Genomic DNA, 13,578 nt, shown 5'->3' on the forward strand with positions numbered 1-13,578 from the left:
GGCTCTTCGGCATCCCATCATGGCCAGCAAGGGCTGTTTCTCCATCCCAAGGTGTCACATAAACGCTGTTGTCGTGTGAGCTGTCCAGAACGCCCTGTGGTACGGAATGGTTCACCTGGTCTCACAAGATGCAGAGGACTGAGTTGAGCTCTTCCCACTCAATGAGGCAGTCGGGGCATCCTTCTCACTTTTGGAGGGTGGGGGCACAGAAGCGGGTGCTGCCTCCGACAGCCTGCCCGCTGTACAAAGCCCCGTTTTCAGCCGTGTCATGCTTGGCAGCCTCTCCCCGGCTGAGCCTCATCCCCGCAGCACCTAGCCGGAGGCCCTCTCGGCATGGAAGGGCAAAGGGAGCTGCAGCAGGTCCGGAGCTGCCAGACAAGAGCATCTGGGTCCATGGGGGGGATGGCGAGTTACATGGAGGATGCTCTGAGGGCTTTGAAAGGCAGGGGCAGAAGTAGCGTGATGCTCTCTGCCAGGGGCTGGCTGGGTCTGCAGACCTGGGAGAGTATCTCGAGGTGATCTTCCTTGCACTCTCCATCCTCCTGGGATTCTGACACTGTTTCTCCCCTTGTGCCAGGTTACTGCGGCTCCGAAACCCCTGGGGCCGCTTTTCCTGGAACGGCAGCTGGTCTGACGAGTGGCCGCACTGGCCGGCTCCCTTGCGTCATGACCTAATGCCCCATGGCAGCAGCGAGGGCGTCTTCTGGATGGAATACAGCGATTTCATTAAGTACGGTAGCACCCAGAAGGCAGAGGCTATGGGGCAGGGAGCCAGACAGGGGACAGAAAATGGGACGTGGGGGTCAGGATGGGGTAGGCAGGACTGGGCCTCCCCAGGGGGGTGCAGGTGACCTGCAGGTGCCTGCTGCTCCTGGCTGCGTGAGCTGCAGCATGCTGGGGTGTGGGGGCAGAGCAGTGTACCTGCGGAGGAGCCTGCCGGGGCTGAGCCCAGCTTCCCCACAGGTATTTTGACTCCGTGGATATCTGCAAACTCCATTCAGACTGGCACGAGGTGCGTGTGCAGGGCATGTTCCCCAACAAGGCCAACGGGCCGGTGACGGTGACATCGCTGACGGTGTTGGAGCGTGCTGCCCTGGAGTTTGCCCTCTTCCAGGAGGGCAGCAGGTGAGCTGGGCAGTGCTTGGGCTGCAAGCTGTGACCTGGACCCAGGAGAAATCCCAAACCCATTGCCCTCTTGCCCCGTGCCATCCCGACGGGTTGCAGAGCTGAGGGATGGGCCCCCATCACCATTTCTCCAGTTCTCAGGGGCTGCTCAAGTTTCAGCCAAACCCAGTCCCTGATCGCAGGCTGGCTCCTGGGGCTGGATGCTTGGGGCAGCGGGAGGACTCATCCCCTGGATCTGCCGCGGCCTCCACGTGCTCTGCGGGGCAGCGCTCGGGTGACGTGTGACCCTTCTCCCCCTCCCGGCACAGGCGGTCAGACACGGTGGACAGCCACTTGCTGGATCTGTGCATCATGGTTTTCCGGGCCACCTTCACCAGCGGGAACAAGCTGAGCCTGGGCCGGCTGATGGCTCACAGCAAACGAGCTGTCAAGAAGTTCGTCAACTGCGACGTCATGCTGGAGCCGGGCGAGTACGCCGTCGTGTGCTGTGCCTTCAACCACTGGAGCGCTGCCCTGGCAGGCCCCGCTGCCGCCCAGGGTAAGGGGCTGGGCCACCCTCCCCACTGCGGTGCTGGCGGAGACCGTGGGGGAGGCAGAGGTGGCAGAGCCCGTGATCTGCACTGTGGGGACCTTCCTGGGGGTGGAGGTTGCCTGCATGAGCTGCAGCCCAGCAGCACCCTGCTCCAGGGACTGTGGGGGTGGTAGGAAGTCTCACTGGTCCTCCTCATGTGTCTCCGCAGCATCCAGTCCCACCAGCAGCCGACCAGCCACTGACTATTCCAGCTATATCCTGGCCATCTACAGCTCCCGCCTGGTGATGGTGGAGCAGGTGGAGGCGCAGCCCACCACGCTGGCGGACGCCATCATCCTGCTGACCGAGAACAAGGGCGAGCGCCATGAGGTGGGTGCAGATGGCGCAGGGCAGGGGCTGGCCTCCCGGTCGCTGCCATGGGGAGGGGATGATGCTGCCGGCAGGAGCCTGGACCCTGTCTCTGCTGTGTCCTGAGTCGGGCGGGACTGTGCCAGCTCTGGCTGCCACCTCATCCCCTCCTACCCCATGGATGCCCACCCTCTTTGCTCCCTGGGGGAGCGTGGGGTACCCCGGCGGATGGGCGGCCCTTGGCTGGAGGTGGGGGATGCTGGTCCGGGGGCTGAGATTCGGGGGCAGAGGTGCCCAGAGGCTTCACACCCCTGACCCTGCTGTTTGCTCCAGGGCCGAGAGGGGATGACATGCTACTACTTGACGCACGGCTGGGCAGGGCTCATTGTGGTGGTGGAGAACCGGCACCCCAAGTCCTACCTGCATGTCCAGTGCGACTGCACCGACAGCTTCAACGTCGTCTCCACGCGCGGCAGCCTCAAAACGCAGGACAGCGTCCCCCCCCTGCACAGGTCCGGGGTAGGCAGGGGTGGGTCACTGGGGGGCTGCCCAGCCAGGGCAGGCAGGAGGCCTGGAGCAAGGCAGGGCCTGGGGTTGGCAGGGAGGGGTGGGCAGAGGGTGGGTGACAGGGAGGGGTGGCATCGCAGGGGCAGAGGCAGAGGCAGCTGCCTGGCCCTGAGCCTGTCGCTCTCTTCACAGGCAGGTGTTGGTGATCCTTTCCCAACTGGAGGGTAACGCCGGCTTCTCCATCACCCACCGTCTGGCGCACCGCAAAGCCACCCAGGCCTTCCTCAATGACTGGATGTCAACAAAGGGCACCCATAACCCGCTGCTCACGCCTGAGGTCGCCGGGCTCCACGGCCCACGGCCCCTATGACGAAGCGCCTCCCCCTCCCCGCTCTGCTCCCCCCTTATTTTCACCGAGCCTCTGGCCTGGGGTCGCCCCCCGAGCTGTCAGCGCTGAGCCGTGGGGCAGAACCAGAGCGTGACACCCAGCACTTTGCCCCACGCCGTGGGGCCGGGGCGAGCTCTCAGGGCCAGGACCAGCTCTGCCTGCTGCCCCCCCGCCCTGGCACTGCCGTCCCCCCCATGCACTTTATGAGGAGCGGCTGGGGGCACGGGGCCATCTCAGGATCCCACCTGCCCTGTACCTGCACTGGGGCCCGGTGCCCTCGCCCTGCCCTGGCATGCAGCAGGGGGGCTGCGGGAGAGGGGGGGGGGCTGGAGGTTGCTGTCAAGGCCCTTCCTCGGCACCACGCTCAGGACTCTGCCCCCTCCCGCAGCGCCAGGGCCCTGGCGCTGCGAAAAAAAGAATATACCTCTGATGTCTGTCCGTCTGTGTGACCCTCCGTCTGTCCCTGGGCCCTTCCTGCTGTCTTGTTCCCCCCCTTTGTCCGCTGCTGGGACCGACATGGCACCGACGTCCCACAGCTGGGCCAGGGGGTGCTGGGGTCACCCCGCCGTGGTGCCACCTGTCCTGGCTGCTCATGGTGGGGGTCTAGCATGGTGCCTGGACCACCCCCATCCACCTCACTGGTGCCGGGGCTGGGGAGGAGGGGGTGCTGGGCTGTTTTAGAAAGCTGCTGCTGAGGGGTTTTCACCGCACCTGGGAATGAAACCAGAGGTGCCCAGCGCCGCCACCGCAGGCTGGGGAGCGAGGCCATGGGGTGATGCTCGGGAGGGCTGTGGCAGCAGGGAACCCCCTCAACTCGTCACACAAGTGTTACTATGCAAAGGCAGGCGGTGGAAGCAGTGCCTGGAGAGAAGCCATGGGTCCTGAGCTGGGCTCAGCCCCCCGCTGTGGGGGCCGCTCCCCTCCCCGTGCCCTGCGGAGGCGAGGGGTGAAGGGCAGCAGGTACAGACGTGGGCTTTGGGGAGCAGTGTCTGTGTTTTTTCATGGCTTTACTGTGTTGCCATGTGCCGGGGAGGGGTGGGGGGGTGTATGATTTCGTTGTGGGGGACCACAGAGCCCCATCCTCCATGAGCCGAGTCCTGCGGAAGGTAGCGAGCATGAGGCGAAGGCTTGTGAGGGCCCCGGGGTGCCGCTGGCCCCGGCAGGTGCTGGGGGCTGACCCCCACCGTTTCAGGGCATTGTGGCTCTCTGGCTTGGTGTGTGTGTGGGGGTGTTTCAGGGGTCCCCCGGTGTCACCCTCTCCTTCCTAAGCTGTGGGACCTGCAGCTCTGGGGGAGCAGTGGGACATGCTGGGCCCTGTTCTGGTTGGGACTGTGCCAGCGGGCAGCCTGTGCCCCGATCCCTGCTGTGGGGCTGGGCAGGGGGATGTGTGGGCTTGGGGCTTTGGCCTGCATGGCCCTCTGTGTGTCCCAGGGGGGTGGGCTGCCCTGGCACCTTGCCAGCCCCCCTGGCCGGGGCTGCTGAGCCAAGCTCTGTCCGTGTTTTTGTTCTGTTTTCTCTCTTCCCTGCTCCTTCCTCCTTTTTTCTTCCTTACTTCCCCCCCCCCCCCCCCCCCCTTTCTGTCTTTCTGAGCTGTGAATATTTTTAACCCTGTAAATACTGGCCAGCTCTTAAGAAACATAGGATATTTTATCAATTGTAAATCAGATCAGTAATCCCTGTATGATATGAATTATCCATGGGTGGTTTTCAAACTCAGGTTCTGACGGACCAAATAAAGTTTTGTTTTTTACTGAAGCTGCCTGGTTTCGCCGTGCTGGGCTGCGGGACAGCGGGGAAGCAGGGGCGGCTGCTGCCGGGCTCTGGGCTTTGGGGGTCCAAGCCAAGAGCGCTGAAGGTGTTTCTGCGGAGCGGTGGCACCCGCCGGCGCCCCGAAAACAGCAGGAGGGTGAGCTGAGGCTTCGCGAGCCTTTAGCCGCGGTTCGGGGCGCGGGGGGAGCGGCAGGGGGCGAGAAGGACGCGAAATGCGGCGAGTCCCGCAGACCGGGCGGCAGCCGCCCCGTCCCGGGGCCGAGCAGGGCTGCGCTGCAGCCGGGAGAGGGCAGCCGCTGCGCGCCCATAGCGCGGCCACTGCGCGACACCTGCGCGGCCACTGCGCGGCCCCGGCCCCCGGGCGCGCCGCAACCGGGGCCGCTGTGGGGCTCCCACCCCGGGCTGAGCATCGGCCGCGCGTAGGGCCCCTCCTGCCTCAGTTTCCCCACCTGCGGGCTGCGGGCTCTGACGGTGCCGGGACCATGCCCGCCGCATCACCCGCACCGTGCCCAGGCTGGGGATGAAGGAGCAGCTTCACCATCCTCCCCATCACCCAGGGCAGCACCCGTCCTGCCCCCCCCGTGGGGCCGGCGGCGAGGCAGGCTGGCGCTGCGGAGCTTTCCGGCTGAGCGGAGGCGGCCGGCTGCCAGCCCGCTCTCGCCCGCGGTGGGCACCTTGAGACCAGCACGGGGAGACAGAAGGAGAGGATTTCGGTTTTTCTTACAGCAACTTGTAATAGATTTTTTCGGGCGAAACATCTTTGCATTCAGGAGGCCCTGTCACAAGCCATCAGCCTCAGCCGGGGAGAAACAGATGGAGAGTTAATTTTGGCGGGGAGGGCACCGCAGCCTCCCTCCTTTCCCTCGGCCTCCTCCAGCCCTGCTGGCAGAGCCGGCTTTAACCCGCGCAGCCCCTCGCCCCTGCCCCCTGCCCGCTCCCTCCCGGGGTGCCGGCTGGGCTGTGTGGCTAAACCTGCTGCCGACCACCACTAAACGTGAGCGGGGTCCCCCCACCTGGCTCTGTGCTGCTCCAAGCCAAGGACACGCTCAGACATCTCAGCCCAGTGACCCGGCAGTGGCCCTTGCCGCAATGGTGGCCACACGGCCAGCCCAGCTGGGCAACCGCTCCACTTTCCCCACGGGTCGTGGTTCCCTGGGGCCATGTCCTGGTGGGCCCCATGCCAGCCAGCATGCTGGGGTCAAATCCTGCCCCGCTGGGGGCTCAGGCACCATGCACCAGCTGGGCCGGGGTGTGGAAGGGGCAGCATCTCTGGGAGCAGGTGCATGGATGGCAGTGGATGGCAGCAATGCTGCCTGTGGCCCTGGGACACTGTGAGGAGCCCTCAGGACACCCCCAGGGTCGCCGACTGGGCTGAGAGCAGCCATGTGGTCGTGGCAGGGCTGGAGGTGAAATTAAACCGTAATTGTGCATGATTCACCAGGGTTGAGCCAGCATTAACAGCTTTATAATTACATATAATTGTGTGTCAAAAGATGAAATTGTGTTTGACACCTCAGCTTCAGAGTGGTGTTGCTTCATCAGTAAATTTGTCACCCCTTGACTCTGGCGTGTCTGAAGCCTGAGGTCTGGGGTGGGAGGAGGGATAGGCAGCAGTCACGGTGGGTCTGGGGGAAGGACAGACAGGGGATGGACAGCAGGACATAGGGGGAGATGGAGGATGACTGCTGTGGTACTGACCCTCAGGACCATCAGAGGCTGAAGCGCATGTGGGATAACGAAAGCAGCAGGCAGGGGCTGTGGCTACAAAAAGCCAAGTGCTGGCACAAGTCACCCCAGGAATACTGGGTCATGCTTGGTGTGACAAGACAAGCGGGGCAGGCTGCTGTGGGCGCGTGAGCCCACCACGCTGCCCGCTGCTCCTGCTGCCCATCGCACTGGTCCCCTCCACACCCAGGGTCGGTGCTCAGGCATCACAGTGCGTGCTGATGCTCCCTGGGTGGGCATGAGGATGCTCAAGCAGCCGAAGGCCTTTGCTAGCCCATCGGTGCGGTCACCCCCCTCGGCCTGCCGAGCCCAGGGGTGTCTCCCCCAGGGCTGGGAGGTGGAAAAGTGGGTCCTTGCTGCGGGATCCAGGCAGGCGCTGGCCGCTCGTCAGGCGCTGGCAGACAGCACCGGCACCGCCGGGGCTGCGCCGGGGCTGCATGGGGAGGGGGCACGTTGGGGAGCGAGGGCTCGAGCGCTCTCCATGATTCACTCTGACTATAATGGGAGCTGCTGGTGAATATTTTATGGCTCCCACAGGGTAGATAGAACATATTGTGCATTTTACGCCACAAATCTCCGCCTAGAGACAAGAAGGAGGCTTAAAAAAGAGCAGCACCAGCGCTGTGCCGGGCTGGAAGGGGGCAGAGCCGCAGTGCTGGTGCCAGAGCGGGGTTTGCACCGCTGCCCACCCGTGCCACTCTCCCCCAGGTGCCCCGCGCCCAGCAGCACCTCGGGCAGGCAGGGTGCTCAGCAGGCGCAGGATCGGGCCGCTGCCCGAGCGCTCGCGGTGGCTGCGGCGGCGGGGCTGGCTGCCCCGGGCCAGGCCTGCCTGCTCTGCGGCTCTGCGGAGCCCGCAAAGTGCTTTGCCCGGGGCTGACGCTGCGGGAGGGGGCCCTGCCCGCCCGCCGCTGCCTGCACCCGGCTCCTCTTCGTCAATAATGCAGCCAGTGCCCGGGACTGCCCGCTGGCGCTGCCCACGATAATGCATCGGGGATGCGAGCAACCACCCCTGCCCAGCCCAACGGGAGGCTCTGCACCCTCCCACCCACCCCCGGCCCCCTCCTCATGCTCGGCTGAGGCTGGTGCTCCCGGCGAGCGATGGAGGAGCCTTCACCTCTGCATGCGGCAGGCGCTGCCTGCTGCTGCCCACCTTGCAGACACCAGGATGGGGGTTGCAGGGGGCTGTCTGCATGGAGACCCCATGCCTACCCCGGCACCCCCAGGGGGAGCAGGTGCTGCTGGGGCCAGGGCTCCTGCCTGGTCCCGCTCAGCAAGGGCACGTGGCCTGGCGGGCACCGGCACCACGCGGCAGGACGGTGGCTAGGGCTGGGACGCCAGTGCCGTGTCTGCACGGGCGAGCTCTGGGCATCGGGGTGCTTGCCCAGCTCCCCTCGAGCGTGCCGCACTGCCTGGCGGGCAGGGAGCCATTACGGGGATTGCCGGCAGCTGCCTGCACCGACTCGAGCTGGGCTGGAGCCGGGGGAGGCAGTTGGGAGCCCAGCGGCAGCGGGGAGGAGGAGGATGAGGGGGATGATGATGAGGACAATGTAGGCGCAGGCAGCAGTGGGTCAGGGCCAGCCCACAGGTGCCACTGTGGGTGCTGGCAGCCCTTTGCCCCCTCCACCCCACAGCCCCCCAGCTCCCCACACAGCCACAACCCAACAGGATAAGGACCTGATGGTTGGGGACAGTTGGACCTTCAGATGGGGAAGAACCCCCCCGAGGTCTAGGTCAACCCTGGGCACCCCACACTGCACCAGGGGCAGCCCCCAGCCCCCCAGCATGACCATGCAGGCAGCAGAGGACACGCACGCAGCCACCAGCATGGGCCAGCCTGGGCCTGTGTCCCCAGCTCTGCCCTGTACCCATCACTGATGGGTGACCGCAGCCCTCTGACATCTCCCCCCATCCTGAAAGGGGATACGGCACAGCTGCACCCTGGGTGGGAGGGAGCTGCTGTGGGGTCCTCACCTGGGGGTCATGGTGGCACATGGCCGGGCGGCTTCACAGCAGGGCTGCAATGGAGAAGACTTTGCCGGGATGAAAAGGAAAGCCCCAAGCCAGGGCAGCTCCTCTCCTCCTCCTGCCCGCCCTCTCCATGTGAAGGCGGCTGGGCAAGGGGCTGTGCCAGGGTCCGGGGCCGGCTGGCACAGCTGGGGCTGCCTCGGCCAGGCTGTCACGGGCTGGGCTATTGAATCTGAAAGCAATTAAAGCCATCATCAGCGCTCGCTCGGGGCTGGCTCCAGGCTGCAGGGAAGCTGCCACAACAGATCATGTGCTCGATGCTGCTGGCCCGAGGACCCGGCTCAGCCCCGCGCCTGCTCCCACCCATGCCCCGACACGCACCGGTGCCAGCCCCGGCCAGCACCCACGCAGGGCAGGCAAGAGGCCACGGTGAGGGGCACACGGCAGCCCCAGAGGCAGCTGCTTGCTCTTAGTGCATCTTGGATGGGGTCCTGCTGCCCGGGGGGCTCCACAGAGGGATTTGACCACCAGCTTTGGCCACCAGCTTTGGCCACTGTCGTGATCGCCACATGCTTGTTGTGACGAGGCAGTGGCAGCGCCACGCAGCAGGATGGGATGGCTCAGCAGTGTTTCCATGGGTCCTGGGGAGGGCTCAGCACCCTGGTGCTCTCCCTTGGGGCACAGTGGGGCATGGGAGCTGCCTGCACTGGTGGCTTTTCCCGACAGGGTGGTTGAAGCCCATGGCCCATTGCTTGTCCCATGTGGTGGCAATGGTGACAGCCCCAGCAGGTCATATCCTGGGGTGGGGGGCAAGAAGGAGCAGACCCCAGCCTGGGGAGCCACCGCAGGCAGGGTGGGCGATGGAGGGGTGCTGCAAAGGGTCCAGCCCCCGCGGCAAGGAGGGGGCTGTCACCAAGCCCCTTCCACCGTGACAGCCCCTTTCCCGCTGACGGGGAGCGGTGCTGGGACCTGCCAGCCCCACACCCCCCCATTTCGGTGGGGCTGCGGTTGCCTGCCCACAGCCCCCCAGTTCAAGGCTTCGTCCAGCTGCTCCGGGAGGTCCTGAGGCTAAAACCATCGTGGTGCTCCCGCCGGGGCGCATCGGGGCCGGGGGTCCCCCCTCCTCGGGCACCGCACAGTTAAGCAGAAGTTTGCTGGTACGGAAGTTGCACATTGTCTTGAGGCACATTTTCTGTTTTTTCACTTGTGAAATATTTCTGTCAGAACCAGTTAATGTACAAATTAGCAGCGGTGGTCTCTCTTACGTCTTCTGACTCACTAATTTGACAGGGGGTGTTTCGGTGGCGGAGCTCGCTCTTGACAGGCAAACGGGAGGTCAGGGACCCGCAGGGGGAGGAGGCACCGAGCCGCAGCTTCCCGGGGGTCTTCTCCATCCTAGCCCACCCCACCGCTCCTGCCTGCTCATCCCTGGCTGGAGGAGTTGAGCTTGGGTTTGGGTTTTTTTTCCCTGAATCAATTTTTTTCCCCAAAAAAGGCTCCTGTTCTAGGTAAGAAAATGGGAACTTGGGGGTGGGGGTTACACTTTTGGGGTCCTGCAGGCAAACCCGAGGTGCACAGCTGCAGGGGGCCAGCACAAGGAGGGGACATGGGCATGGAGAGGGCTCTCCGCACCATGGCCACATCCTCTCCCGAGCCAGGTCACTCCTGGGACTCCAGATCTACTTTTGCAGGATGACACCCCCTCCAAATTGCCCCCATCCTCCCCCTGCCATTAGAGAGAAACTAATTGATGCTCACGGTGCACACCGTCCCTCCACCCCAGGTTATTGATGAGCCAAGGGGCTCCATGGCCCCCTTTTATTTCTCGATCTGCATAATTGGGATGTTAATCTGCAGGGGTTGGGGGGGGCACACCGCTGCCTGGGGGGCTGGAGGCACCGGCTGGGCATCGTGGCAGCAGCAGGGAGCGTCCGTAGCAGGCAGGGCCCGTGAGACATGGCCCCAGCGTTGAGCAATGCTCAGGACCATGTCGTGCAATCTGTCCCCGGGCTAGAGGCTCACGCGCCAGATGGACCTCGCGCCGTGCCCAGGAGGTCAGCAGCTCTCAGGCGGTGGAGGGGTGCGTGCTAAAAACCAGCAGCCTCTGCTTGTGCCACCCTCTGATGTCCAGGGACTATGGGGACTGCAGCGAGTTAGCCCATGATGGAGCCGGACAAACATGGGCATCTCCTGACCACACTCCTGGGAGGACAGGAAGAAGCTTGGTGGCTGCTCTCTCCAGCCATGGTCTTCTGACTGAACGGCTGCCAGGGGCTGGAAATGAAGCCAGGAAGGTGACCAGCACTTTGGGAAGGGCAACTCCACAGCACACATTTCCCCTCTTTCTACTGACGTTTGCTGAGGGTTTCATTGGGGGTTGAGCTCTCCCTGCTCATTGGGTTTACACCTAAAGACATAACCCCACCCAGCCACTGGTGTTGCACCCTGTGGCCAGCACCCACCCTCCTGTATCAGGCACCCCCAAAACCCTCCCTTTTGGGGCCAGACAGGGTGCCTGGGTGACCAGGTCTGGTATTTCGCATCAGGCAGCACCCTGAAGAGTTCTGGGCTGTTGTATCCTGCAAAGGTCTCAACCCAGCCAGACTGTGTGGCCCTGACTTCCCCCAAGATTCAGCTCCATTTTCAGACATTCTGTTCCCAAACTGGACCCCCGAGATGCTGCCCTGTAAAGGTGAGGCACCAGGCTCCGAAAGCAATAGTCGAGAAAACCCGTTTTATATCATGCTGCAGAGAAACAGTGGCTCGGTCCAGCCTCTTCCAGGAGCCCCTTGGCAGTAGCACCAAGTCTGGAAAGAAACTGGGAACTCCCGATTCCCCTTTCTAATGTAAGTTTGCTTTCCAGGGATGAATCTGTGCCCAGCTGGCAGACACAACCAGTCTCTGGTTATGCTGGCATGGATGCCCAGGTGACTCCCCGCACCACGACACGCAACGGCTCATGACCCTTGAAGCAACTCTGCCACAGCATCGGTCCCCGACATAGCCAACCTCACCATGAACTTGCCCTCGCCAGGAGCCACGGCAGCCACCCCAAGCTTCAGAGAGGTACCGCACTTCTCCCCATACCTGAAAAGTCCCCACTGGTAGCAAGCTGGCATGAAAAACACCGTGCTTATAACAAGGAAAGCTGCCTGCTACATCTACCGCTTTCTAGCTTGCTTTTGGCAAGAGTATTTGGACAGATGACTGAGGAGAGCTCTGGATTAAGACGGCAGCCTTCCCTCTCAGCCAGATCCAGGCCTCCTTGGGGCCACCTGAGGTGCCCCATCACAGCGGGGTGTCAGTGCACTGGAGGGACCCTGACGGATCACTGCCCATGGCACGGCGCAGCTGTGCAGGGAAGGCTCTGCCCGGGGCTGGTGGTGGCTTTTAGGGGCTGCAGGGGAGCTCCGGTGGGGGGCAGCCCACCTGCTGGAGGGTCTGGCGTGGCTGGAAGGCAGAGACAGCTCAGAGCTGACGGGTACCCCAGGGTCTGCAGGAGAGATCCTGCACCCACCCAGCCATCTGCCAGGGTGGGTGTCACGCTCCAGCCAGGGGTCCTCTGCACCCCAAGGTGCCCTTTTAACCAGGTGGCTCCAAACGCATCCATCCCACCACCCCAGGCACCTGCCTCATGTGTGGCCCAGCTCCCCACCCACCACCCCAGCACCATGCTGGCCGTGTCCCACCAGGGACAGGGAGCAGGACCGTGGCTGGTCACACCCCGGTTCCCCGGCACGAGGGGCTGTGGGAGCAGCAAGTGCCGAGTGCCAGCCTAGCCTCGCCGCTGCCTGGGAGGGAGCTGCCGGATGCAGAGGCGGCTGGGGCGAAACAGCTCAGGCAGCACAAATCGACTGTGACAGCCCCAGAAAGGCTGAGCCTGGGGGTGCGGAAAAATACAAGTTAGTTTCCTTTTCCTTACCATATGCTTCCCTTCAGCTGTGGGCGGCACGATAATTACTGCCATCCACCATGCTGGTCTGGCTTGTCACACAGGCTGCCGGCTGCTCCGCAGCGAGGGCTGAGCACAGTGCTGGATCCACGGGCAGAGCTTGCCCCAGCCCCACGCATGCTGGAGAGCGGGATCTGGGTTCCTGGTCCCCAGGTTTGGTCATTCCTGGCACCAGGGACATCAGCCTGAAAGAATTAGAGGCAGGGAGCGAGCTGCAGACTCCCTCTTCCCCTGGCAGTGTCTTCTGGGGGGACACATGTCACCTTGCTATTCACTTTGGTCTGGGTGCCACTTCTCCACTAGCCATCCTGCCGCTGCGTTGCAGCCTGGTGTGAACATCTCTGTCGCCCTCAGCACACTGCTGCCAGGGAGGTCCTGCGTTAGCCCCCGGGCTGCCAGGGCTCAGCTACTGCATGGGCAGTAGGGGACAAGCTCTGGAGAACACCCTAAGGACCAGGGAGGGGGTAGGCTCAACAGGGTGATACACCAGACCATGTCTGTGAGGAGGCTGCTTTGTCACCAGAACAGTCCCTCTTTCCCCAGTCTTCACCAGCTGAGCCTCCCAGGTGCAATGTGGGAGAAGGGTCATGGCGCACACTCTGCATCTTGCACTACTTGCTCCTCACCATGGACCATGGGAGTGGGATGGGGACACAGTGTCACAAACTGGTATAGTCCTTCTAGCCTGTCACAGCAGTGTGTGTCCAGCCACGGCCTGTCTCCCCATTGCTATAGCAGCTCCTTCTGTGGCTCCTCTGGTACAAAAAATGCCAACAGCTTCATGACAGTCCTAAAATCCATCCGTCATGTCTTTGGATGGCACGTGTGCACAAACACCTGGCTCCTGCCTCAGTTTCCCCATCACATCAGCTCACTTTCCCTAGCCTCAGCAGCATCCTGCAGACCGCAGCTGAAACACTGGGAGGTGCAACAACTGAAAAAATAATCCAGACTCTGGCGACTTCCCCCGAATCCTGTCAGAGGCTGTGATGGAGAGAGGGATGGATCCAGCCCCTGGCTGAGCCATCCTTCCCCAGCCCTGCCCCAAGGGCTCAGCTTTGCAGGGCATACACGTGGTAAAGCAAGATTTAGGAGATCTGAGGTGCCGCAGGCTCAGCACCACCTCGAGGGGCTATTTGGAAGATGAACTTTCCCACACACCGAGCGGGATCTCTCTTTCCATTCCACATTTCAAAAGGAAAAAAACCCCACACCTCATCTTCCCTCCTCCGCCCCATCCCTGGGAGGTCCCCCGTGCCACCCCTG

The 13,578-nt window shown here is 63.4% G+C and overlaps 1 protein-coding gene across 17 annotated transcripts in view; it reads left to right on the forward strand.

Moving 5' to 3' along the window:
* The window catches only part of CAPN15 (calpain 15), a 60,831-nt gene extending 56,176 nt beyond the window's left edge, over positions 1–4,655 (forward strand). For 16 of the 17 annotated variants that reach the window (XM_055803341.1, XM_055803346.1, XM_055803343.1 and 13 more), the window contains 6 exons: positions 578–730; positions 964–1,125; positions 1,434–1,663; positions 1,866–2,026; positions 2,339–2,517; positions 2,705–4,655. In XM_055803341.1, coding sequence (XP_055659316.1) covers positions 578–730; positions 964–1,125; positions 1,434–1,663; positions 1,866–2,026; positions 2,339–2,517; positions 2,705–2,882 — 1,063 coding nt within the window. In that variant the 3' untranslated portion in view covers positions 2,883–4,655. Of the gene's footprint in view, positions 1–577; positions 731–963; positions 1,126–1,433; positions 1,664–1,865; positions 2,027–2,338; positions 2,525–2,704 lie in introns of all 17 variants that reach the window. The other variant, XM_055803351.1, reaches the window with a different exon arrangement.
* The last annotated feature ends 8,923 nt before the right edge of the window (positions 4,656–13,578 follow it).

This window comes from Falco peregrinus, chromosome 5, assembly GCF_023634155.1.
Source record: "Falco peregrinus isolate bFalPer1 chromosome 5, bFalPer1.pri, whole genome shotgun sequence".
Classification (NCBI taxonomy): domain Eukaryota; kingdom Metazoa; phylum Chordata; class Aves; order Falconiformes; family Falconidae; genus Falco; species Falco peregrinus.